This window comes from Ambystoma mexicanum, chromosome 4q (genome assembly GCF_040938575.1).
Source record: "Ambystoma mexicanum isolate Mex_15411 chromosome 4q, UKY_AmexF1_1, whole genome shotgun sequence".
NCBI lineage: Eukaryota > Metazoa > Chordata > Amphibia > Caudata > Ambystomatidae > Ambystoma > Ambystoma mexicanum.
The window spans coordinates 185,195,380-185,222,774 of NC_090928.1; the positions used below are offsets into that span (position 1 = coordinate 185,195,380).

Consider the following 27,395-nt stretch of genomic DNA (forward strand, 5'->3'; position numbering starts at 1 on the left):
GACTCACACTTTCAGTTTCGGGTCCTGCCGCTCGGATTGACCTCCGGCCCGAGGGTCTTTACCAAGCTCACGGTAGTGGTGGCAGCGCACCTCAGGAAAGGGGGGATTCACGTCTACCCCTATCTGGACGATTGGTTGATCAGGGCGCGCTCTCCCGAGCAAGTCCTGGATCATCTGTCAGTCACCTGCCACTCCATCCACAAGCTGGGCTTCTCCCTCAACTTAAAGAAGTCACATTGGATACCAACTCAGAGGCTCCAGTACATCAGAACGGTGCTCGACACTCCCTGGGGCAGTGTTTTACTCCCCAGGTGAGGGCTCATCACATTCAGTAGATGGTGCACAAGTTTCAACTTGCCCAGACTCTCCCAGCGTTCGAGTTCTTGAGACTGCTCGGCCTCATGGCATCCTGCATTCTTCTGGTGCCAGAGGCCTGGTTGCGGATGAGATCTTTGCAATGGGCACTCAAGCTCCAGTGGTCTCAGTCCTCCGGCAGGATGTCAGACCCTGTTCAGATGCCGTCTTCGGTCGCCCAGAACCTTCTGTGGTGGGCCGACGAAGGCAATCTGATGAGGGGGGCTCCATTTTGGCTGCCCTGGCCAGAGGTGACGATCATGATGGACACATCCCTCACGGGATGGGGAGCTCATTTCAACAAGTTGACAGTCAGCAGTCGTTGGTCTCCATCAGAGTCCAGACTCCATATCAATCTGTTGGAGCTGAGGGCCGTAAGGCTAGCCCTGAAGGCTTTTCTGCCGACTGTGCGAGGAAAGAATGTCCTGATCCTGACGGACAACACGGTGGCCATGCACTACCTCAAAAAAAGGGGGGGGCAGGGTCACTTCCTCTGTACAGGGAGGCGATGCAGCTCTTGTTCTGGGCAATCCAGCAGGTATTTTCGATCTCGGCAGTTCATCTGGCAGGAGACGAAAACGAGACGGTGGACGCTCTTAGCAGGCAGAGCGCGATTTCTCACGAGTGGGAGTTGGCTCAGGATATTCTCCTGGAGATCTTCGCCCTTTTGGGGGACACCTCAAGTGGATCTCCTCGCCTCCAGTGTCAACCGGAAGTGCGAGAGGTTCGCAGGAATTTCCTCCATACGGAGCCTTAGGAGACACGTTCGTGGTGGAGTGGTCATTCCCACTGCTGTATGCGTTTCCTCCAGTCCCCGTCATCCCGCAAGTACTGCGGAGGTTACGGAGGTTCGGTTCCCGGATGATCCTCATTGCTCCGGCGTGGGTCTGGAGGACGTGTTACCCTGACCTTCTCAACTTGTCCATCTGCCCTCCACGTCGTCTTCCCTACCGAGACAATCTGCTTTCACGGGAGGGGGGTCAGGTTCTCGATCCAGAGGTCAGGTCCCTCAACCTTCACACTTGGTTTCTGAAAGGTTGAGGTATAAGGATTGGGACCTCCCTGAAGACGTGATGGAGGTGTTGTTTTCGGCCAGATGGCCCGCAATAAAGTCCCTGTACCGTTGCCGTTTGAGGAAGTTCTGTGACTGGTGCAGGGTTAAGAATGTGGATCCTTTTGCATGTGAAATTCTCATGGTTCTGTCTTTTTTGCTTTCTTTGGCCCACAGGGCCTTCAAGTGGGTACCATTAAAGGTTACCTGGCGGCGCTGTACATATTTAAGCGCTTGTCTGAAGAGTGTTCCTATTTTAAAATTCCTTTAATTTCTCAGTTTCTGAAAGGGCTCGCTAATGTGTTCCTTCCGTCACCTTTCCAGGTGCCCGGTTGGGATTTGAACCTTGTTCTCAAGTTTCTGATGGGTGCCCCGTTTGAGCCTTTGCATTCATGCCCTTTGAGACTGTTAACTCTGAAAACTGTATTTTTAGTTGCGGTCACTTCTGCTCGCAGAGTGAATGAGTTACAGGCACTTTCAGTTTAGCCACCCTTCACTGTGTTTCATAAGGACAGGGTTGTCCTTAGAGTTCGTCCTTCTTTTCTTGCGAAGGTGGTGTCGAAATTTCATTTAGGCCAGAAGGTTGTTCTTCTGGCATTTTATCCTCCTCCACATCCTGGTAAGGAAGAGGAGAGGCTCCATAGGCTTGATCCTAGGAGAGCGTTAAGCTTTTATATTTCACGCATGTCCCGGGTGAGAGTGGACGATCAGCTCTTTATTGGTTACGCTGGAAAGCGTTTGGGACAGGCTGTGACGAAACAGACTTTGTCTCGCTGGTTTATTTTGGCTATCTCTGAGTGTTACCGCTTGGCGGGTAAGGACCCACCGGTCGGCTTACAGGCCCATTCTACCAGGGGTATGGCTGCCTCTACTGCCCTGCAGAGGGGTGTTCGTATTCGCAACATCTGTGATGCAGCCACCTGGGCTTCGCTACATACTTTTGTACGTCACTATTCCCTCGATTCCATCCGGGGGCAGGATCTGGCCTTTGGCAAGGCAGTCCTTTACTCCGCAATTTGATTGGGCATGCAAAATTTCTGTTTTCTAAATTCTTTTTCCCACCCCCTTGATTGATACTGCTTTGGGAGTCTGTCATAGATATGGAATATGTCGGAGGACCCAATCCCCTCGAAGAACAAGTTACTCTCTTACCTGGTAACGTTCTTTCGATGGGATGGTCTGACGACGTTTTCCATATCGCTCCCTCCCTACCTTCCCCGCTACAGAATTTCTTATGAGATTGCAGCTTACGTTTCCGCAAGGCTTTGTGTGTCAGACTGGCAGAAGACTGGTGGCACACGTTCTGGGAAAAAACTACAACTGAGGCTACGGGCGTCGTGCGTCCTAGTTAAAACATCCAGTGACGTCGGCCGTCGGAGGAGGTCCTCGAGGGCGGCGTTATCGACGTCATCAACGCAGGACGCAGACGCCAAAGATTTTCCGAAGCAGCACAGCTGTGGTGATTACTGTCATAGATATGGAATACGCGCCGGACCATCCCATCGAAAGAACGTTACGAGGTACGAGAGTAACTTGTTCTTCTGCTCTACCCCCATTGGGATTTGAAACATCTCCTTCTGAAATTCCCTTGAGTCAGGACTCCTAGCTGCTACCTTTTCTTGACAGAATATTTCCTGTTACTTAAAAATTATCACAATACCATCCCCTTCATTGCCATTCCCCTTAGTCTACTTACCATTTGCTCGTTAATCGACTTGAGGCCTTTGGTATCGACTCCTTAAATCTAACCACTTTGCCTTCTGTCCGCAGAGCGTCCATGGAAACCGGGCAGGGATTTCGTCAAAGGGGGACATGCCCACCAACTCAGTTCTTCTTGCAAGTTTATTTCTATTGGCCGCTCTCCACAGGAAACCCTGTGATCTTCCGGCTAAAGGCAGAGGATATTTGATTGTCCGAAACACTGGAGAAAAACTGGTTTGGATATTTTCCAACCATCTGCACTGCTACCACGTGAAGTTATGGTTCTTTAGTAACGAGCATGCAATGGATGGGGTTTACAGAATAACTCTAAGTCCAAATAATCGAACCAACTCAAGAAGATGGCAAAGGTTGCTGTTTTATTAACAATGATCTAAAACAGGAATGTTACAATGCACATCAATGGACGTACCCTCAGCTCTCATCAAATTTCTCATAAAACACAAACTTTATACTAAAAATACTACGTGACAAAATAAGAAAAACATAGAACCGATTATAATTGGTTCAAGGGGAACATCTAAGTATACTTTCTACAAGGACGGGGATTGTTATTGGCTGTCTACTATCAGGTGGACAACTTATGCCTACCTCTAAAACATGTCATCTAAAACACTGTTAAGTACACGGTTTATCTTTGGCTCTCAAACTATAAGGTCCTTCATCATATGCCCTCTACAATTGGTTGGCACAATTGTGCCATGTCTGGAAAATTCAGTTCACTTAGCAGCATGTAAGCTCATAGCCAGGTGCCAGGAGGTGGACTTGACTTTACCTCCCCACCCAATTAGCCCAACATCTCTCTTCACCCATGCCTTCTGTCATGCAGATTGTCTTTGAATTTGGCCTTGCAAAGTATCCTTGTCTGTGGGAATATATGGGAGTACAGGCTTTCCCTATCGTTGTTCTAGGACTCAAAGCTCAACCTATTTCCACCCTCAGCTCACGTGACAGGAGACCATGGTTCTGGTCCATTCTGAACCATTTAAATGTCTTAAATTAATAAAATGTGTCACTCTTGGTGTTCTTTCTATGCCCCTTAATAAAGGATGATTCATCCATTGCACATTCACTGCTTTAAAGAATAGATAACTGACCTTGGCTACTTCTGTTTTGATGCCAGGCCAGACAGCCTTGCTAGGCTCTTCCACGATCTCAGCTTATTCTTGCTGCAATAAAATTCTCAGCCTTTCCTCACCATGGGTCTCAGCGTACTAAATTCATGACACTGATGTCCAGTTCCTATACAATGGTGGCTTTGCCTGCAATCTATTCACTACGTATAGCTAGCTTCTATGATCAATTAGTCTAATTGCGTTTCTGTGTCTGTACAATTATTGAACAATTGCATTTCTATAGCACTTTGCATACATGCAATCTTCATTTCTGCATATGAAAATCTACTCAATTCTTATCTTCATCATCAGTTTCCATACAATCCATGCATTCTCTTTAACCAGTATTCTCAGTGTGTCACGCTTGTCTCATGTGATGTCACTAACTTCTCTATTACTCCTTTTCATATTCCTTCAGGGGTTTCCTCCCTCAGATTGTCATCTCTTCGGGGATACATTTGATTGGGTTTTCTCAGTGGATACATGTCGTCAAATACTCACTGTGCTATTGGCACAACTGCTGGTATCAAACATGGCACATTCCCCCCTCTGGTCGTGTTCTCAATCACCTCTTCAATAGTCTCCATATCTTGGTATTTTCTTTTGAAGAAGTACTTCTTCGGAGTCCAAATGTTCATCCCCCACCCCAGGGTGCTGGCTAATTTAATGTTCATCTACACTCCAGTTCATGTAGTTGCACTGTCCATTTGGAATACAATAGACCCATCGTTCCAGGTGCTTCTTGTGATTCTTGAGATACAGGAACTCTGTTCCCTTGTGTGCTACAATGCTAGCCTCTATGCATCCATCAATTCCTTGGCTCCAAACCTTGATTCGACATTGATCATGATCTTCATTTCTACTGCTATCTTTGCTGTCTTCTTGCATTGGGCAATTATTATCCTGATCACACAGAATCCAAACACCACCATGACCAATATTGATCCAAGGTTCTTGAATATGTTTTCCAACCACTGTGGAATCCATTAGAATATGGTGGCAAAACAACTGCCATCTGTATTGTCCTCTGTTTCGTCTTCCATCTTCTTATGCATGTTTGTTAACAATGTTATGCCCTCTGTCAAGGTCCCATTCTCGTCATCATGTGAAGTTGTGAATGTGCAACATGAATGCCCAATTTTAGTGCAAACTCCTCCTTCCATCTCCGTAATCATGTCAATTACATATCTGTTTTGCGGGGTCATTAGTCTTCTGGCTCTCAGCTCTTCCTTGATACCATTGAATCCCTTTATTGTGGTATTGATGGTCTGCAGGAGCTCCCATCTTGTGATCTGTAACCACTTGGCCTTGGCCATCGTTTGGATCTCAGGCATGAAGGTAGTCGTGAAGATTGAAGCAGTCTTGCTGAACAACCTGTGATCATAAGGAATGGCATCATATGCTTCTATTGATTTGGCTGAGAAGTAACTCTCTCTTCTGGTCCAATTGAGAAACTCAAGCAATCTTCTCTTTCTCAAATGGGCATCTGATTTGGGAAATTCTCCAATGTTCAGGTCACTCTGAGGAATCACTAATTCTGGAACATGAATGAGCACCAAGGAGCATGTTCATCCCCCATCCTTAGGCAGCTTCATGTAGGCCATAGACCCACAAGCCCAATATCGACCATGTGCCTTGGAAAACAATCTGCCGAATAGGGCTACCTTGTGCCTCAGGGAAGCACTCTGCAGAATAGCACCACATTGTGCCTCAGAAAAGCACTCTGCAGAATACCTGCATTTTGTGCCTCAGGGAATCACTCTGCAGAATAGCGTCATCCTGTGCCTCAGGGAAGAAATCTGCAGAATAGCACCATCTTGTGCCCCAGTAAGGCACTCTGCAGAATAGTGCCGCATTGTGCCTCAGGGAAGCACTCTGCAGTATAGAACCACATTGTTCCTCAGGAAAGCACTCTGCAGAATAGCGTCAACTTGTGCCTCAGGGAGGCACTCTGCAGAATAGCACCATCTCGTGCCTCGGAAGCACTCTGCAGAATAGCTCCACGGTGTGCCTCTGGAAAGCACTCTGCAGAATAGCACCAACTTGTGCCTCAGGGATGCCTTCTGCATAATATCTGCATCGTGTGCCTATGGAAAAACTCTGCAGAATAGCACCACCTTGTGCCTCAGGCAAGCACTCTGCAGAATAGCACCACCTTGTGCTTCAGGGAAGCACTCTGCAAAATAGCACCACATTGCGCCTCAGAAAAGCACTCTGCAGAATATCACCACATTGTGCCTCAGAAAAGCACTCTGCAGAATAGCACCATCTCCTGCCTCAGGGAAGCACTCTGCAGAATAGCTCCACGTTGTGCCTCAGGAAAGCACTGTGCAGAATAGCACTACTTTGAGCTTCAGGGAAGCCCTGTGCATAATAACTGCATCTTGTGCTTCTAGAATTATTCTGCATCATAGCGCCACATTGTGCCTTGGGTCAGCACTCTGTAGAATAGTGCCGTCTTGTGCCTCAGGGAATCAATCTGCAGAACAAGGCCACCTTGTACCTCAGGGAAGCCTTCGTAATAATCATAATAGCCACATCTTAGCCTGCAGTAGCCGGTCGGATAGCACAGTGAGTAGGGCGCTTGCTTTGATATCCATGCAGACAGATCCTGCCGACACAGGTTCGAATCCTGGCAGGGCCAAACTCAGCCTTTCATCCTTACAAAGTATATAAATGAGCACCACACACCGTGGGTAATGAAAAGCAGCGCTCAGATGCCTGAGGGTGTTTAGCACTATATACATACAAAATTATTATTAATTATTATCTTGTGCCTCTGGAAGAACTCTGCATAATAGCCCCATCTTGTGCCTCAGGGAATTACTATGCAGAAAAAATCCATTATGTACCCCTGGGAGCACTTGGCAGAATAGTGCCACATTGTACCTCCATGGACTGTGCCAACCATAAAAATATTGTGCACCTCCTGAGCAGGTCTGGTCCCTGAAGGCACACAGTGACTCTCGAGAACCCCGGTCCACACAGTTCAGGGCCATTTAGGAACATGCATATGCAAGGGATTGGATCACACAGAATAACTACAAATCCAAATAACCAAACCAACTCAGGAAGTACTGTTTTATTACCAATTATCTAAAACAGGAAGTTTACAGCGAACATCAACGGACGTACGCTCAGGTTCTCTCAGCGATCTTTACACAAAACATAGATTATCTATCAATAACAGTTTATATATCAAAAATATGTCAGAGGTGATGTCATAATACATGGCAATAATGAAAAACCTACTAAGGGTTGGGATTTGCTTAAGGGGAACATCTAAGTATATCTTCTATAGGAACTAGGATTATGATTGGATGCCCACTGTCAGGTGAACAACATATGCCTACCTCTGAAACATGTCATCTTCAGAAACATTAGATACACAGTTTCTCATTGGTTTTCAAACTTTAAGGTCCTTCATTATATGTACCACTACGATTGGTTGGCACACTTGTGCCATGTCTGGAACATTCGGTTCACTTAGCAGCACGTAAGCCCAGACCAAGGTGCAAGGAGATGGGGTATGACACTACCTCCTCAACCATTTGCCCAGCATCTCTCATCGCCCAGGCCTTCTGTCATGGAGATTGTCTTTGAACTTGGCCTTGCAAAGGTTTCCTTGTCTTTAGTATGCATGGGAGTGAGAGCACTCATTATCATGTTCTGGTATTCCAAGTCCAAATTCTATTTTCATCCTTGACTCAAGTGACAGGAGACCATGATTTGGTCCGTTTTGCAGGTTTTAAATGCTTTCAATGAATTAAACGTGGCACTCTTGGTGTTCTTTCTTTGACCATAACAAGGGATGATTCATTCTTCACACATTTTCTCCTTTTCAGAATAGAAATCTGACCTTGGCTGTTTCAGTCTTCCCTCCAGGCACAACAGCCTCATCTTGTAGCTCCACGAGTCTGCTTATTCTTGCTGTGACACAATTATCCCTTCCCTCTTCGTGGGTGCTCACTTACCAAATTCATGGTACCGATGTCCAGCTTCTATACAATGGTGGCTTCGCCTACATTCTAATCACTACGTATAGCCAGATTATATGATGATTTAGTCTACTTGCATTTTAGCATCTACAATTATTGAACAGTTGTCCTACATATGGGAGGTATGGCAGGGTTTCCTGCAGAGGCATGCGGCTGCTCCTCTACACCAGCTGAACCATTGAACATTCCCAACAAGCCAGAGTGTGTCTTGATACAGTCTGCTGGGCTGACCTAGCTCTGATATCCTAGAGATTAATTTTGCCCAGGTTGAATTCGTGGGGCAAAGGGCTGACCTTTCCACAAATATTGGTCATCCTGATTATGTTGTTGAACACTTGCCATCCAGGTTCCTTTGTTGAACACTCCACCCCTTTCATAATACATTTCCCTTGCACCTTTGTATTAGGCTTAGGGCAGACATTAGGTTTATTTTTTTTGCTTTATCTAGACTAACTAGGACGCTTTTGTTTTGTGTATGGTTGGGATTACTCCCAATTTAGATTCAGGGCTAAATAGGAAGTCTCCAACCTCTTTTTGCGAAAATAAAGGTTTTGAAACTTGTACACCTGTTTTTGAGTCTAACGTTTCATACCATAACTTCCTCACACACCATAGATGACGTGCTTGGATTCCTACAGCTAAACCTCCAGAGTGGAACCCGAATCAGGACAGCAATCCAAACCCTGCTAAAGTTGGTGGCAGTCCTGCATTTTTTATCTACTGGCATATTTCAGCAGACCGTTGGGATGCTAGATGGCATGTCGCAGACAATTCTTTTTATAGTATTGGCACAGGTGCTTGATGCGCTAATGCGACATGCACCTAATCACATTGCGATGCACACAACCCCACAGCAAGTGTATGCCACCAAGGCAAGTTCCTTTTCCACAGCACACTTCCATAACATGATTGCGACACTGAACTACATGTATATGGCATTGGTAGAACCCTTGGCACATGAGCAAATGTACCGCAACAGAAAGCAGTACCAATCCAAGAACAAACAAATGGCATGCAACGTTGATCTGACAGTGAGCCACTGCTGTGCCCTTTTCCTGGGTACAGCCCATGATGCCATGGTCCTGAGCAACTGCACTCTGCCAGAGTTTATGGACTCCCACAGGGACTATCATACGTAGATATTGGGTAAGTAGCAACTGTGAAAATGCCATACACAATGTGGGACAAAGAATGTGGAATGGTGAAGGGGGGGGGGGGCACAGGAGTACTGCCATACACATATGACACATGTAAAAGCTAATGCAAGATAATGATGCATTTATGTGCAACAATGCACGCTGACATGGGGCACAAAGCTTTATACTCCATAGTGAACTGGCCTTTGCTTACATCACACCCTCCCATAGCAACAGTGACATGAGTAGCCCTGACAGTAGGGTACAGAACATGCACTGATGTACAGCCCTCAATCCCTGACAAACATAACAGTAACAAACAGACAGGCATACAATTGACAAGACTGCTGTGATGATTCACTAGAGAACTCGCCACTTCTCCTAAAGAGGGAGTCCTTTCCCATGAGGCCAGGGAGGTGAGTCCGCTACACAATAGTCCCCCTGGAGGTGGTATAATGCGGGAGGATCTCATGGGGAGAGAATCACGCTCTAGGGATAAGGACGACCATCTAGATTAGGGCCCTTATGAGAACATCACACCCCAACATAGTATAACCTCTCCTTCCTCTGCTAACCTCTTTGTAGACAGTAGACTTATGTACTATTATAAGGTGCCTCAAGGTTCTGTAAATTACTGAAATGAAGAACAACAGGAACATATGTTTTCCAAGTGCTGGGACAAGTTGGCCCTGTGGAGAAATGAAGACAAAACGTGTGAAAGAGACGAAGGGCTTATACAATAGGCCCAGACACTGCTAGCAACATTGTATAACAATCAACAATGTACTAAACACTGTGTCTCGGGGCAGCCGCTGGTGTGCTGTGCAACGAACGTGGGAGATTCAAACCTGCGTAACTGATCCAGTGGGAGAGAAATCCAAGGGTGCTGGCAGTCTGCTTTGTCTGATGATCGTGAGGTCTGCAGGAGCAGACCGGTGCACAACAGCGTCAAGAGGAGGAAGGAATGCAGAAGGCTGCCGGGAATGCCGTCACACAGCCAGACGGAAAGCAAGCCCAGTGATTAGCCGAAACTCTCAACAAGGTGAAGGGTGGTACAGGAGACCCAGAGGGTACTCGGGGCGGCTTATCAAGAGGGCGCATGCAGTTGTCCCTAGGCCCCTTTGCAACCGTAATGCCTAGGTTGCATAGCAGGGGCAAAAAGGCTACACACCTTCTCCTCCTCATTGCATTGGTGGAACGAAGATGGTTGACAACCAGGGGAGGGTAGAGGAGCTCAAGTACCATAAAGAGAACTTGAGAGGGAGAGTCCCTCATGACAGTGGAAATGAAAAACCCACTGACAGCCAAAGGGGGATCAGGGACCAAAGACAAGATTCGAGTAATCTCCCTCATGGCAGGAGAGTGATTCCAACCCTGATCAAAGAAGTGGGAACAAGGGTCGTGGACCCAGAGCAAGAAAATAATACGAGTCATCTTCTTTGTGTCAGTACTTGGCAGGGAATTGAACCAAGTCGGCCGGCTCAAAGAAGAGAAACCAGATGTGGGGCCCAATGCAATAAAATTATACTAGTCATCTTCGTGGGAGTACTTGGCAGGGAAGTGAATCAAGTGGACCAGTTCAAAGAAGAAGAGGATCTGCAAAAAATGTGAGGTACCCCAAAGAAATCATTAACTGGCATAGAAATACGTGGAGATCCAAAGGCAACACAAAACAGAAATCTCCTATTCCACATTAAATGGAGTTTGCTAAATGTTAATAAAGACAATTCAGCAATTAATTGTGAAAATGTTTTTTTTTTATTAGTATTTGGTAGAAAGGACATACATTACATAATAATATCAAATGTGACCACCATATATTTGTTCATATAGATTAACGTATCATTCACAAGTGCAATACATTTGCTCTCAAAACATCACCTACATGTGAAAAACCGCAAAGCCAAGTTTGTGCATACACGGCTACATTGATCAAAACAGCAGAAAAGCAATACAAGCTGAATTTATTCTGGGTGAAAAGTAAAAACAAGCAAAGTGCAAATGGTTATAGATTACTGCAATCAGTTTGAATCAATTAATCAGTCTATCACCGAAAAGTGAAAAAAATGCCTAATATACTACGGAAACCTAATTCGCAGATTAAAGCTGCGTCATTCTGGCTGGAAACTAGTAGTAGTAGATCTTCTTGTGCTGGCATCCAATTGATAGTTGGTCTACTCGAGTTTCAGCTGAATGGCTCGCTCTATGTCAGTGAGCCCAGCCTTGTTCAGAGCAGAAACAGTCTATTTGAAGTAGGAGTGATAAGAACAGCCTGATAAAAAGTAGAGAACCAGAGCTCCACTTTTTAACAGGCTTTGTTTATCACTCCTACTTCAAATAGACTTTGCGAAGCACCCTGAATGACATCCTGCATGGCCTGGGCATGCCCATATTGTTCCTGTGCGATGGCCTCCATATGTTCCTGCTTCTGCGCAATTTGGCTCAGTCTCTTCCATATCACGTCCAGTGGAGACTGGTGATAGTGGTTCATGGGGCATGCCCCCTCCAAATACCTGTGGTGCACCATCTGCATTGTCATCATGAGGGGTGGAATCACTCTCCTAATCATGGTGACACTGCAGAGGCTGGCCAGTGTATGTGGACGAAGACGTGGTGAGAGGGGAGAGGGAGCGAGGTGGTGGTGAGCCGAGCTGATGAGGAAGGCCCCTTATTATGGCTGGAGTGTGGGGAATGTTTGCCTCTGTGTCCACTGCCACCCTTGACACAGATCTGAGCATTGGCACATGGTGGCCTGAGCCACAGAGACAGATGCAGCTGTGCCGGTGGTTGCCACTGTGGCTGTAGTGGAGGCACATATAGCAGTGGTTGTGGTGATGGAGGTGGTGTCCAAGGCATCACAAATGCCAGAGTTGGGGATGGTACAGCTGTCACCAGTGTTGGCAGGTGCAGCTGCTGTTGCTGTCAGGGCATCGGGCACTATGGTGGCAGAAGAAGACATTCTGCCTTTTTTCCATCTGCCTCCAGCCCTGGAGGTGTGGCTGGAGGATGGCGCCCGCTGGGCTGCTGCCTTCCTGGTCCTCCTGGCTGCCATAGTTACTTGTGATGAAATAAGTGACATGCCATCAGATAAAATGTTCAAAAGGGGTAATTTGTGCATTGCTTAACAGTGTTGTTCATAGCCAGTACAGCTCTTCTGGGGACATGTGTGGGTTTTTCACATGTCACACCAGGGACTGGGTAGCTTTGTACATTGGAACTGGTGAATGCGTATTGACTGCCTGATGCAGTAGAATGTAGTGGCCCTGGAGGGGTTGTGTAGTGGCCACAGGGCGTCATCAAAGCGATGAGGCTGGTTGCAGCGTTTCATTGCATAGGCCTTCACTGAAGTGTCAATATCCCTAAAGACCTTCATGAGACTTGTTGTGTGTGAATGGGTGACATATGCCCCACATATGACTTTCTGACCCATTACATTGCATGTTTGTATATGGCTATATGTGTGTGTGAGATTGATGCTGTATGCCCTATGTGAGGGGTCAGAAATGTGAGACGGACACAAAGGTATTGTTTTCTCAATGTTTGCCGTTTCTTAAAATAAAACGTGTTGAGATAAATGCCTGTCTTTCCCTATCATAACAAAAATGTCCTTAGCTAGCAAACGAAGAATTGTGCCCTTTTGGCCTTCTTACCTCTTCTTTATGACCTCTTAGCTGTTGGCACTATGGGTTACAGGTTTTCCCAAAATCACATTTCAGAAATTAAGAAGTGTACCCTTTTTGCTCTCTTACTTCTTCTCGATAGCTTCTTGGCTTTTGGCAATGTGTGTTACAGGTTTTCCCAAGTTCACATCTCAGAAATGGAGAAGTGTGATTTTAATTAGGCATTCATTTAACTCTCTTTGCCTTCCCCTTCTTATCGCACTTGGCTCACAGACTCCCTGTGGCTTAATTGAGGGTGCGGTAAATGCCACAAAGCACCCCGGTGCCCTGTATCTCTTCTGAGGCTCACCGATTACTTTTGGCAGCTTCGGCGTACTCCTCATGTGCTGCATTCTTCTCTTCGCCGTCTCAGGACTTCGGGTACCTTTTTGGTTCTCTCGCCGTCTGGTTCATTCTCGCTGGGAGCCTGTGCTGCTCTGCTTTCAGTGACCACAGCTCTCCCGTCCTCCTTGTAGACACTATCACGTCTGCTTCCTCACCTCTCTGCACACCTGCTGTTCCGTATTTGTTCCAACCCCAAGCCACAGCTTGGGAGAGTGAAGTCTCTTCTTTTTTCATCTGCAGCTTCAACCACTTTGGTATCTTCCCGGACTGCTTCTGCCTCTGCTGCTTCTTCCCTTCCTCTTTCACACAGCTGTGGTCCATGTTCAGGTTTAAATGTCCCGCTCAGGTGCCTTGCTTTCAAATAACTAGATTGCATATTCCCTTCAGTGGCACTTTTGATCCTCATTGACTCTTGGTCCTTCTTCCCCGTCCCAGTACCAAAGGCATTATGGATCTTGAAGTCCATAAAGGATTTATATTTTATGTCTATTTATGTCTGTTTGATTATTGCACTGAATGTTATTAAAGTTAGGATATGTTCTATGAGGGATGTGTGACTTAACATTAGGGCTAATAATTCTACCTAAGATGGCATCATGGTCATTAGAGGATGTCACATCTAATTTAGGAACGTTTCTCTGTGTTTCCTCATGAGACAGATTTTTGTAATGACACCATGCCATTAGATATTTGGGGATTACAGTACTGTCATCCTCCCAAGAAGATGAATACTGTGTCTCTCCAAAAGGAGTCGCCACTTCCCCCTTATAGCCGTCTCTTCCCATGTGATGCTCCATAATGATACTACCCCCCAGGGTATGATAAGGTAGCATCTGCCTTTCCCTGGCCGCATGGGAGGAGATCTTAGGCTGGGGTTCAGTGATGACTGTGCAGGATTCACCACACCATGCACTGGAGAGTTTTTGGTCCATTCAGGGTACATATGGCAACTTGTATGTTACACATACTGTACTTTTTTACACTGTCCTCTCACTGCACATGTAGTGTCTTTGGCTTTGAACTGGCAGGTGGCCTGTTTATTGATGTGAACCATTTTGCATTGTATTGCCAGACCTATAGTCAACAGGTTGATGAGAAGTGGAGGCCTGGTACTCTGTGTTGTGAGTCTGTTTCATATTCCACTTACCAGGCTCAGTTGCTCCTTCTCCCTCCAGTCCTGCAAGGTGGAGTATAGTACTGAACATCTCTTTACAGGTGGTCAGGACCAGGGGTGCCACAGTGCCTCCTCCTAGGGCAGATTTCTCCCTGTGGTTTTGGGCAAGGAGACTGCACACTCTGGCCGTCAGGTCATTCGATCCTTTTGTATGTCCTCCACATCCCTGGGCACAGTCCCCACCCCCACCACCTTCTCATAGACCTGTGACCAGATGGAGAACTTACGCTGCAGTGTGTTCGTCCTGCTACTGGACCCATGCAAGGCATCAGCGCTGGCCACCATCTCATCGGTGAGGACAGTTGGCTCCGCCTCTGTGAATTTGGGCTTACCCTGCCTCATTTCAGGGACATGGGTTTTGGATTCCTCCCCTGACATGGCAGGTAACTTTAGTTTCCTTGGATGGCTGCTGTACCTTGAGATATTCAGTGGATTGAGTTTTTCAAAATGGCCGTCAATCATCTTTCCCTTATCAAGCAGAGGCCTTTTGGCCTGGCGGTAATTCCCCCAATTTTTGGCAGAATTTCCATCTGTTATTTATCCATTCTTGATGGTGGTAATGGTAATTCCACTGAATCTGTGCGGAATCACCACCCCAAACCCATCTATGGTGGTAAATCCTCTGGACAGAATTACCATTACCACCAACAGTGTCTGTGGGCTCCCTATGACTTGTAATATGGCAATAATTCTGCCAGACACAATGGTGCTAACAGGGCAGATTTACCACTGTATTTCCGCCAAACTCCTAATGAGCCCTGTGATTCCTTGATTTAACTACATCAGCAGAAACCCCTCTTCCCCTACCCTCACAGCAGTGATCCTGATTTGTCTCTGAATGTCATCATTCTAGCAGCTTGTGTCCTTAAAGTCCAAGGCAGGGGATCCAGGTCTTGCTCTCCAACACAGAAGGGGTTGTGTTGTTGTAGTGCAACCTTGAAACAAGCCAACCCATTCCTTCATTTATAACTGCTTAGATCCTTTGGGGCTACCACTGCCCTTGAATTCTTGCCAGCAAAGTTGTTTCTGTGTTGTCGGTATGGTGGCCTTCGAATTTACAACTCTACTGTTTTTCCTACCTCTACAGAGCTGTCCCATGGTCCCTTGAAATATCACTGCTAGTTGAATTTGCGTTAACCTTTAAGTGTGCACACTGCTCTCATAATATTTTTTTTTCATTTTCATAAATGGTGCTCCCACCTGTTTTAAAAAAAAAATCAAAGTGTAATAGTCATAATTCAAGTGTGAATTGAGGCCAATGGGAGTTGGGGAGGGTGGGGAGTTAACACATCACAGTGCATCCTGTCATTGTGGTCTTGACCTCCTTGCTCAGGCCCTCTACCTTCTTAAGAGTTACTGCAGTTATTTTCCCTGAGCCACCTTCTATGCAGTCAAGTATGGGAGGTCTGAAGGGTTCCCACCATACGTTTCTATTTCTTTCCATTGCATCATTTTCATGAAGTAGATGTATACAGAGTAACCTTTGAGGGTTCCCCTCCTAGAGTATCGCAAGACTTGCCTCTTGAATATCCGTACAGAGGCTTGGAACAGACACTGTAACAATGCGTTAGAAAGCCTTTATTTCTCAAGGCCATGTTTGGGCTGGCTTTTGCCTGTCACTCATTTAATGCACGTCTAAGTATGTATATTATCATAGCTTTTCTTGCCGTGTCATATCTAGAAACCAGCAAATGCCCTGACATATACAACATTTACACTGCTCCCTAATCCTAGATATTATAGGTTAGTCAATATCAGGCCTCTGTTGCAAGATATAAGTGTCTTGTAATGTGTGTGCTATGGTGGTGGTTTAATTAACCCATTTCATATACCCGAGTGGAATCCCTACGCTTTCCCATCAATGAGATCTGGAGTGGTCACTGTGATTTGCTCTTAGGATCCCATTCTCTGACCTCTAAAAGTGAACCACTCTGTGCTATGTCCTTGCTGACCGTTTAAAGGCCTGCACCACTGGATTAAAGGCAAAGTCTGTTCTAATGCAAGGCAATAATAGGCAGGTATCTAAGGTGTCATCAGGGGACACCACTTTTCCGTAGACGCTCCATGCAAGCAGAATGTTGGCAGGTGGTAGAGAAAGCAAACATTCACTTAGCCTACAATGGCAACTGCCTAGCATCAACATAGTCCTGGAAGCCTTGCATTGTTCTCATCCAAGCCACCTTCAAGCCCATCCCAGCTTCACCTGTCCAATGTCCTGATGTTGCACTATGTTTAAAGTGGGACGGCTATGTTTGTATACTTAGTACCAGGTACATTTTTCCTGTGTTGTGCAAGGCCTGGTTATCAACTCTGATTTGTGGCTTAATTGTTCGTCTCGCACTCCCCCTTACAACTATCTGCACCTAAGTGTATTCCTATGTCTACTGATACGACTACAAATCAAAGACCTTGTGAGATTGCAGGTTCTTAGTGCACTTTTAAAACAGTTGTTTTTTCCTTGGAGGTTAATATAGGATGTTCCTGTAGGAAGATGAGGCAGTAGAGATGTGTAGATGGACACATTCACCAGCAACATTACCAAGCTTTCAGTGACTTTCAGGCAGCTATTCATTTTGTAGGTCCTGGTGCATTCCGTGCCACCTATTTCGGAGGGATTACCGTGATGTAATCGAATTCGAAATGACAGAGGGAGAAATAACCGAAAGTTATTTTTTTCGAAACCAATTTCGGTATTCTCCCGCTGTCATTTCAAACAACCCACTCACCCCACCCTCTTACGTAACTTTTAGCAGGCCACAGAGAAGTGTTCTGCCGCCCTGCCATCCCTCTGCAACGCTGGCTCCCTTCAAGCACAAAGAAGGGAACCGGTGCCGCAGGATCCTTTACTTTTTTACATTTTTTTTCTCATAACTTTACTTTACCCCTGCTTTCCTTGTTATGGAAGTGGGGAGCAGGGGACAACCCCCACTCCCCTTGATCAATATTATTTGCATTTCGGGGGGTTTTCCAACGCCCTTTTGTGGCGTTTTCTCCCTTTTGTTTTTTTTTCCCTACATTTGTACTGATTACGCCTCAGAGTAGGTGGTTGTATCTGTATGCAAATGTGCACCTACCGTTAATTTCGTGGTGCACCAATGGACTACCAATCCTCCATGCATTAAAGGTTCACTAAAGCACATCGCAAACCCATTGCGAAACCTCTTTCTGACTAATTTCCCTAGAGCGCTGTGTGGCGGGTTAGAAGGAGAACACAAACTCTCATCAAAGACATGTTCTTCAATCTTTTATTAAATTAAGAATGTAAGGCCTAACATACCCCTTACATATGGGTGTCCCTTCTTATCTTACTAACTAAGGTGCTTATCTGTTAGTCATGAATGTCCAAAGAAAAGGAGTTAGCTCTCCAAAACTACCCTAACTGACCCTTAACACTTGATACACTAAATAATAGTAGGAGAATGGCTTACTTCTCCTGAAGTACTTCTAGTACAAGTCTTAAGTGTCAATTCACACATAGTCTCTTGTGACCTTTTGTATTAATCTCTTCAATTCCCTTTCTTCACTTGGATTCCCCTTTGACTGTTTAAATTCAGCTGGACCTTTTGAGGGAATATGACAGGTAGGGGTGTTCACTCTTACTTCTAACAATTCCAGCTCTCTTGAGTCTATTGCTTCTGTATCTGGGTTACAGGTATAGGTTCTTGACAATGGGGGTCATTACAAGTCTAGCAGTAAACTGCCGGTGTTACCAGTGGGTTTCTGCCAGACTGTAACAATGTTTCCGGCGCCTGAAATCCCAGTACCACCGGGACACTACAAGTCCCGTCTGGCCAGGATGTCAGGTGCCGGAAAATGTTAATCCCCATTCCCGTGAAGTCCGATGGGTCAGCACGGGAATGGGGACTAGAAAGCACTGGCACCGTTGATAACGGTGCCAGTGCTTCCGAGAGATCTGTGCCTACCAGGGCCAATGCGCCCGGCAGGTCAGGCCTGCCATGCGCAACAGTGTTTCGGAAAGGGTGCTGGTACGTTGCTACTGGCACCCTTATTTCCAGAACCCCGTACTTGTAATGACCCCCAATGTCTTTCTTTCTCTTTAACACTACAATACTTATGTTCACGATAGCGAGTTATTTTCTAATTTTCCCAAGGTGGTTTCATCCTCTCCCTCTTGCTCATTAACCAGTTCTTCCTCAACCTGTTCCCTTGGTTCACAGCTTACACATATATATATATATATATATATATATATATATATATATATATATATATATAAACAAAAGCAAACAAAGACCGCAGAGTCTTGTTTTCTTGGAAGCTGCACTCCCATCCGGTTTCGAAATCCAGTAACATCCAGCATTAGTTGCCCAACGAGGAATTCAATCGTAGAGAAACAACAGCAGTGAACTGCACAGCAAAAGTTTGCATTAAAAATGCAGCTTTATTAGATAGTTTTGCAGTAAAAAACAGCTTCCCAGTAGCAAAAGGAGTCTACCTGACGCGTTTCGCCACACTCCTGTGGCTTGCTCACAGTAACTCCGCCCTCTGGTGGGAGCTCATTTAACACATGACACTGCAACAGACATTGAAAAGGTGACTTACAGAGATGCTATTTTTGCTATCGGCCATCTAAAGGATTGCTCGCAAAGTGCGAGTATGTTACAATATCGATGAAAGTGAGGTTCTTTCCACTGCTAGTAAATTTAACAGAAAGATGTACAATATATACAATCTGAATTCAGTAAGAATATGATTATGATTTAAAAAAACAGAATTTCAAAGCTGCCAACATGATTTGCCAAGTGATAAAAGAATCATAATAAAGCAATCATAGTAACGCTATGTGTGCTGAGATCATATTCGCATATAAGTATGTAAAATCCCATCTTATGAATATCCATATGCGAGGCCTTAGGACTAGGACATAAAGGTGCTTGATAATAGTACGGCATTATGTAGTTCTATATAAGTAAAAACCATAAAGTGCTAGTGCATAGTGCAAAACATTCAAAGCAGCATGGTTTGATGACCAGAATATTATATCTCCGTCATTAGTTAAAGTGCAAGTGCCTTATACTTAATGAAACCGATATTTCTACATAGCATATTATAGCCCAAGCTATCCTTTTATATCATTTATCACTAGTCAGCATAACCTAAATGGTAGTGTCATGTTGTAGGGTCTCGCACTGGAAATATACTGTACTAAAAGTTAAATTGCCATGTTAATTATAGACAAAATGCCTCTATAATATTGGCAATTTATATTTCTTATCTTAAAATTAAAAATTATCGATGGGATATTCATGAAGACTAGATATATATTCATGACAATCATGCAGAAGATCAATGCTTGAATCTTTTAAAGCTTAAATATTCTCATGTAGCCGCAATGGAAAAGAAATCCCTATATTGAACAATCATTGGCCCATATAACAAAGAAAACAATAATGCATCTCGAATTAAATGTGCAGTTTGTGCATGTATATCTTTTAGAGGTGCCCTCTCCCAGGGTATTTTCATTCATTGGCTCTCTTTCTTACTGTCCCACTTTACAGTAATCTTTTCTTGTGGATTCCAACCTTCATGGACATTAGCTGTTGGTTGGAAGTTTATTTCACAATCTCTACTGAGACGAGTAAACTGTACCATGTAATGATTACCTTGAGTCTTCCCATGCTTACCATTCTGCCTGTTACCTTCTTTCTGGATGGAGAATGGCTTTTGAAGTCTTCCTTCTCAGGGACTCATTTTGCTCTCTTGAAATGCTGATTGTGTTCCCTCTATAGTGTTTGTCTCCTCACTCTCTTGTTTCTCCTGACAGCGTTTCGGTGTTCGACTGCAGCCCAGGAGACCTTGCGACCTTCGGTTGCTGATGGTATCTGCAACGTTCTGGGGACTACACGTCCATCCCAGTCTCCTTCCCAAGGTCTCACCACCACCTTCGGTTGAGAGTATGCTCTGACAGTTCCCTGCTTTATGGGTTCGCTATCACTCTGGTCTCCCGTCGAACACTTGCAAGCGAGTTCATATCTTGTGGGTTTTTTCCTGGCTCTTGTCATCACCAGTTGCTATGCAGCTTGAAGCCTCCTCCGAGTTGGATAGATGTTTCCGTCTCTCTCTCTCTCTCTGATTCTCTCTTTTCCTGGACTTCTCCTGCCTCTTGGGCATTATGTATGCCGTTTAACTTACTCATCCCAGTACGGAGGTTGAGCTGACTTAAAGGGACACACTCGTCTCATATCCGATAATGAGCTCCTCTAGGAGTATCTTCATCCCAGTTTTTGAAAGTTCAGGTTTTCAGATATTTTAACACATCCCATGTATCCCATGATGTGTTCAGCTGGAGGGAGTCCCGCATGGGATTGTGAGTCCTTGTACCCAAAGGGGGAGTCTCTCCCGGTGAGGTCAAACTTGCCACTAGCCCTAGGGAGGGTATTGTGGAGAGGGCTCACCTTGCTAGCCTCACGGGGGAGGGGGCTCTCCATTGGGAAAAGAGACTAATTGCCTCGATTGGTCACAGCTGTTAGACCACTAGAGTGGTCACTGGCACAGTATAAAATATGCATCAGTCCTCATAAAACGACATAACTAGTAATTTAATTAATGTCAACTTGTAATTCTCGATCACCAGTAACTTTGGCATAAGAGAGTCCTTGTTCTCTGGCATCACCATTGCTTAAATTGATGACAACCTTTACGGGCAAGCAACACTTTCACATTTAAAGGACCAACCTTCAATTATTGCTGATCGACCAAGAGTTGATGCGTTCCTTCAAAGGTGTATTAAGACAGGTTGCTCGATGAGCGCCGCTGTGAACTCCTGAAACTCAGCATGGTTGCAGAGGAGCGTGCACCATTTCCTTGCTGAGCCCTCCTGAATGGAGCCTGCTGCCTGACCCTTTCAGCTTTGCCCTGAATCCGCTTTAATTATTCAGTAGAATCAATTCCTGCATGTCACCCAGCCATCATTTATTTAGAGCTCTGGCCTATCTTCCCCATGTCTGATCTGCATTTACCCCAGGCAAACAGGTCGGAGAATGTGTTCAAAGGCCCCAGGCTGCAGGCGATCACCGGGGTCTTAACTTAAAATGCATTGTCGTCTTTCACTTGTTAAATTTTAGTAAGAAGACATTAACAAAGAAGGTTTAGAGAATGAGATGGTAAAACAAGTTTGCTACTATGAAACCTAAAAACATGCAAAAAAATACCATTAATACCAATTTCTGAAGGAATCCTCAAGTCCATTGTGGGATTAGAAGCCTTTTTCATTAGGTGTAGGTGACAGGTTCGTTTTATGACAATATTCCCGTGCTTTAAATGGCAAAGCAAACTGGTTAAATTGCTTTTGTCATCTTTGCTTTGTCTTCCCGAGCATTATCACCAGAGGGAAGTAGGTCTGACCTGATCGTGGTAGCGTACTATTTTCACACGTCATGCTGCAAGCAGCTCCTCAGTGATGTTTACATCGAATAATATTTCTAATACGTGTCAATTATATGTCGATCGGCAAGGCAAGTATGAAAAAAGGACATCATTCTAGTTGGCAATAATTATGAAACCATCATCATTAATATTTTCTCTATACATGCTTGTTCCACCATTTCCCCAACTCTGGCAGTGTGCTCTAGCAGAAATATTCACAACCAGGGCTAGGATAGAGAAGCCTGCCAAGCAGGAGCTGCATTATTGCATACACTGACCAGGCTCAATGCCAGAAGATGATATAAGTCTTTCTGGCACTTTTGATGACCTTGCTGTGCATGGCTCTGAAAGTAAAAGGATGTTGGGGTGTGTTAGTGGGAACGTGTGAGAGGCAGATGCAAAACCTATGGTGTTTAAGGGTGTAGATCAGAAGTATGAGTTTCTTGTGCGACAATCTGCTTTTTATGGGTTTGACTGAGAGACTTGTGAGTATGTTAGCCATAGGGAAGAACCCAAGATCCAATAAACTACAGTGCACCATGTCCAATTCACCACTGATGTGGGAAGGTGTGATGGGGCTAAAGAGGAGAGCTCAGCCATGGCTCGATTACTGTTTATCTGCTAATTGCTAGGCCTCTGACAGCCACCTGTGTGGCATTCATGTGTGCAGTGTAAGGCAGCGCAGTCGGTTGATTGCGGGAAGATGGAAGTAAACCTTACCAGGCAAATCAGACTTCAACTGTACTCCCACCACTGGCCTCTTGCAGACAAGTTAATTTCACTATCTCACATTGCCACTGTCAACCCCTCTCTCTCTCTCGTTTGCATCTCTCTCTTGCTTTCTCTCAATAAGATACACTGTACCCCTTGTGTAACAAAACAAGCTCCTGTGAGATGGCAGATGAGGGAATCTGGAAACTCCACTCATTACCATAAACTATATGCTATGAGAGGCCCACAGTTTTCTGTTGTGCTCTGTTCTGCCAGTCTGTGTAAACAGGCCCCTTCTCTAGCCCTACACTTCAGAGGCCCTTTGGTATCCAGTGCCCTATTGTGAGGCAGGCCTTTGCTATGGATTTGCGTCTTTGAAGCAGGTCTATCAGGAGATTCTCTATTGTCAGTCACTGGGCCTGGCCGGGGGGAGTTACCCATCCTCCAAGAGTGTCAACAGAGGTGCAGGCATCATGTCCTTTGTCCCGTTCACTGGAATGCAGACATGCAGGTTCCTGGATCTGAGCTCATAAGGCCGACACTGCTATGCTACAAATCAGATGTGTTATTTAATAATTACGTGAACAATCAGGTACCATACCAGAAAATAGGCATGTCTTATATTTCCACATTATCCTGCTACCAGGCTGATAGATTACCATATTTATGTGGTTTTGTAACAAAAGTGCAGAGGTAAGTGCAGCATCTGCACTGCTTTGTCTTTGCTGTCACAGCCACTGTCCAACAAGGCTCCTGTGACCTCTGAACCTTTTCTGAGGACGGGAGAGCAGGCGCTGAAAATCAGGATACTGATGCAGCAGTTCACATGCGTACACTTATGACTTTGGCATGGAGTCTGATCAATTTGGGGGCACCCTTTCTGAGATGGAATTATCTACATAATTTCATTTGAAGGGAAGAACATTTGGTTCAGAGAAAGCTGCTTGAAATTTGAGTACAGCAGGCACACATTTCAACTTCCTTAGTATTTTGGTTGACAGTCTGAGGAATTCCTCAACCCTCACTTTGACATAATCAGGTGTTTTACTAAGCGGCCTGCTGGATCTTTTCCCCCGTTACAGGGTGTGCAAGGCATTTGTCAAGCATTTGCTGGAGAAAGGGCTAGAATCTCTGCTCATTCTCCCAGAGGTCTACCCTACTATCAGCTACAAGACCCAAATTCTTCTCATTTCGGGCACACATCCACAGTCCAAAATGACATTTTCTGCATCCCCACCGACCAGTGCTCACCAGTTGTTGAGATCACACTAGGACTTTGGTTTCTGAGTGAGAGTGGACCCTGCTGGGGTTTCATCAAGATAAAAAGAGGTGCAGAAACGATGCACAGTGGACGGTGGATTTTTTAAAGTGCACCACGAAGCTCCGTGCAGGATCCCTTGCTCTAAAGGAGGTGTTGTAGCTGCAGGAAGAGAAAAATGCTGGCAGGAAAGAAAGGTGTTTGTGTAGGGAGTAAGATGTAGAGTACAATACCACTGCAATCCCAAGTTTGCAGTCTCTTTGGCCCTTTCTAGGTAAGGATCTATGCCAGACTTCCTTTCAAAGCTGTATGCAGCAACTAAATGAAGAAACAGGGCAAACACAGCAAAACTCTGTTAATCTACATTTTAGCGGCTGGCCTTCCAAGGTGGAATGGGGTTGCCAGGGATTAGCATATGCACAAGGTGGGAGCTGCCCCACAGGGATCTCCTGGAACCAGAAAGTTTCAGCACCCCCAAATAACAGATATTTACCCTACAAAAGAAAGGAAGGTGGAGAAAGTTGCTTTGGGTTGACTGATTTCTGAAGGTTAATCTCATGAAGGAAATTTTGCTTCAGTAGTTTTGAAGCAGTCTACAAAATCTGCAAAAAACATATGTTTTGGCCATGTGGGCTCCCTTTGGTTGCCTGGTAATTTTCTCCCTTCCTGAGGTGTGTGGGCTTTTTATTCAAGGGGGATAGTTTTGCCGCCTAAAGCTTGAGCATGTAAGGTACTCTATATGCAGTTTAGGCGAAGCTCTGCCATCGAAAGCCTGACCCTGTAGGGCGCACCACAGGTATATTTGGGGAATGGTGCAACTTTCTAAATCCTAACCACAAACTATTCAAAATGTGTTCTTTAGCGGGATAGCTATTCTGTCTAAAGCCTGACCATGTACGTTGCAGAATGTGTGATTTAGGGGGATAGCTTTGCTGTCTAAACTTGACTATGTAATATGCACTAGTTACAATTTAGAGGGTACGCTCTGCTGTCGAAAGCATTTCCATGCACCATGTATTATGTGTTGCAAGGTACTGTAAGTGATTTCGTATAGCGCCCATCGTTCACTTTCGGTGGCCTTGCTGCATGTGGATCTGTAAGAAACTGTGGGGGTCATTAGTGGGATAGTGGTTGAGGCAAATGCAAAACCTGTTGTGTTTATGGATTCAGGTCAGAAGTATTTGGTTCCTGTGTGCTGATATGCTTTTGAAGGATTTGGCAGAAAGACTTGGGAGTTTGTTATCCATAGGGTAGAGTCGTCAATCTGATAGACTACAGTGCTCTGGGTCTGGTTAGATGGAGCTTTAACCATAAAAACATTGATCCCTGGCAACCATTCACCTTTGCAAAACCTTTGGAAAACTTTGAATACCCCAAATATTTGCTTAATTCATTGATGAACCGGGTTTATACCTTCCAAATATGGTGACCTACTCTGCCAGATATGTATTATCAAAATGAACCCAGCAAAACATACATCACTAATAATGTGTACACATTACTTTAAGGAATAGCATTGTTAAAAAAAATATTAAGATTATAGGGGTGAGGAGGGGAAACTATGCTGGGTACCAGGTATTGTCTGCCATTATAACAAAACCAACTACAAAAAGGTGAAATAGTAAAGAATTTACATAAAAAAGGCATTCTTCAATACATTTTCAATCAATCTTTTAAATCAGAGGTCACCATTTACAGTGGCACTCAGAATGAGATGCAAAATGAGAGGAGAACCTCGGCGAAATTTGTTTCTAAAAGTCGCTTTTGTACTTTTAGATAATCTTTCTTTAAATACAGATGCTTTCACTGAGGCTTTTTAATAAAACATAACCAGCTCATACTGCTGGTTCCCATTTCATTGCTAAAACGGTCAAACGCCACAGTGGGCTAAATTATGGGCTAGAAAGGCCATGCAGTATTTGAGCTATTAGACTCGAGTGGGGCTTAGACTAAGGACCTGATTCGCCAAAACGTGGGCATCTTCTGCAGAGTGCCGAACAAACAATGCATAGGTCACGTTATTCACAAAGGTGTTCTGCACCTCGAAGGTTGGGCAGCACAGCATCAGATGAGTCACCTACGATTTCATTGTGACCCAGCCTGCATGTGCATGGAGGGCTGACGCTGGCTGAAGCTGGTAGCCCAGCCCTCTCATGCTGGGAGCATACATTGCAACTGACTGGCTTTAAAATACCTTTCTCATTGACTTCTGCACACTCCTAACACAGAGGTAAGCCCTTTAGGAAGGCCCTGGCTTATATGGCTGCTGTCTCAAGGAGTGAACAGCATGGTCAGGAATCTCTCTTCTCTGCACTCACTGGTGCCTTTTTCATTGTGGGAGACTCTCTGGTTCAGGGACACTTAACTTCCCCCTTAGTCCTTCTACAAGCCACCTCTTCACAACTACACGCTGGGCTACACAAGTGCATATGAATAGGCATATCTATGAAGCGAACATTCAGGCTACCGTTTGAGAATTAAAAATTGTGTATTTTTCCTGTAGTGTGAGGGAATGTGCAATTGAGGATGTACGTTCCTTTCCTGCAGACCGATTTGATAAAATCCTGGATCACCGGGTCCAATCTCTGCGCTGCGGGGAAACAAAATTTCCCATTGTGTGCCCCTCTCCACTATTCTCCTTTTCAGGGGACACCCCCGCAACCCATGTAGTCTGCCTAACCCTCATCCCCCCACACTACTGACACTTTCTTCAGCGGGGGACACCCCCGGCCCGTTCCCCATCTCTATCCATACCGTTCTCACTCTCGCCCCACCCTCCTTCCCACAATCACGCTCATACATACATACATGCAACAATACACACAACTTTCCCCAGTCGCCCTCCTTACCTTCTTTCTCCATCTTTGTCAAATAAGGTCAATTTCTTTCTGGGGGAAATGTCACCCAGGACAGATTATTGTATAAAGTTATGTTTTACTGATCACCAACACCATACAGTTCAATTTTTAGAATTGAAATTGTTAGTGGAATTTGAATTTTAATATTGCTTCTACTATTTGATGTAGAGGTTAGTGGCTTCAAAAGCTGATCCAATGAGCCATGCAAGAATTTTATTTTGAGTTGGTTCAATACAAGATATGAAAACTTTGATGTTTTAAAAAAAAAATTGGACTAACACCCATCCTATCTTTTTTCTGCTTAGAAGTTATATAGAAAGGAAATCAAGCCACCGTTTAAACCTGCTGTTGGACGACCGGAAGACACTTTTCATTTCGATCCTGAATTCACATCACGAACACCTACAGGTATGCTCTCCTCCCGAAATTATTGCTTTCAAGCAATAGGCATTTTTATTGCCTATCTTCTAGTAAAATGCTTTTCTAACCATTTGTTTGAGTTTTATTTTACACAATTATCTATATATTCAATGAAAAAACTTTGTTAAAAAACGTTATGGTTACATGTAAAACCGAAAACCCCCAGGAATTTGCCAGTTATAGTAAGCTCAGCAACCATTACTCGCGCGAC

The 27,395-nt window shown here is 44.9% G+C and overlaps 1 protein-coding gene across 3 annotated transcripts in view; it reads left to right on the top strand.

Annotated features, from left to right (window-relative positions):
• RPS6KA2 (ribosomal protein S6 kinase A2) overlaps window positions 1–27,395 on the top strand; it is a 1,317,456-nt gene that overhangs the window by 823,769 nt on the left and 466,292 nt on the right. For all 3 annotated transcript variants that reach the window (XM_069607706.1, XM_069607704.1, XM_069607705.1), the window contains exon 12: window positions 27,070–27,172. In XM_069607706.1, coding sequence (XP_069463807.1) covers window positions 27,070–27,172 — 103 coding nt within the window. The remainder of the gene's footprint in view (window positions 1–27,069; window positions 27,173–27,395) is intronic.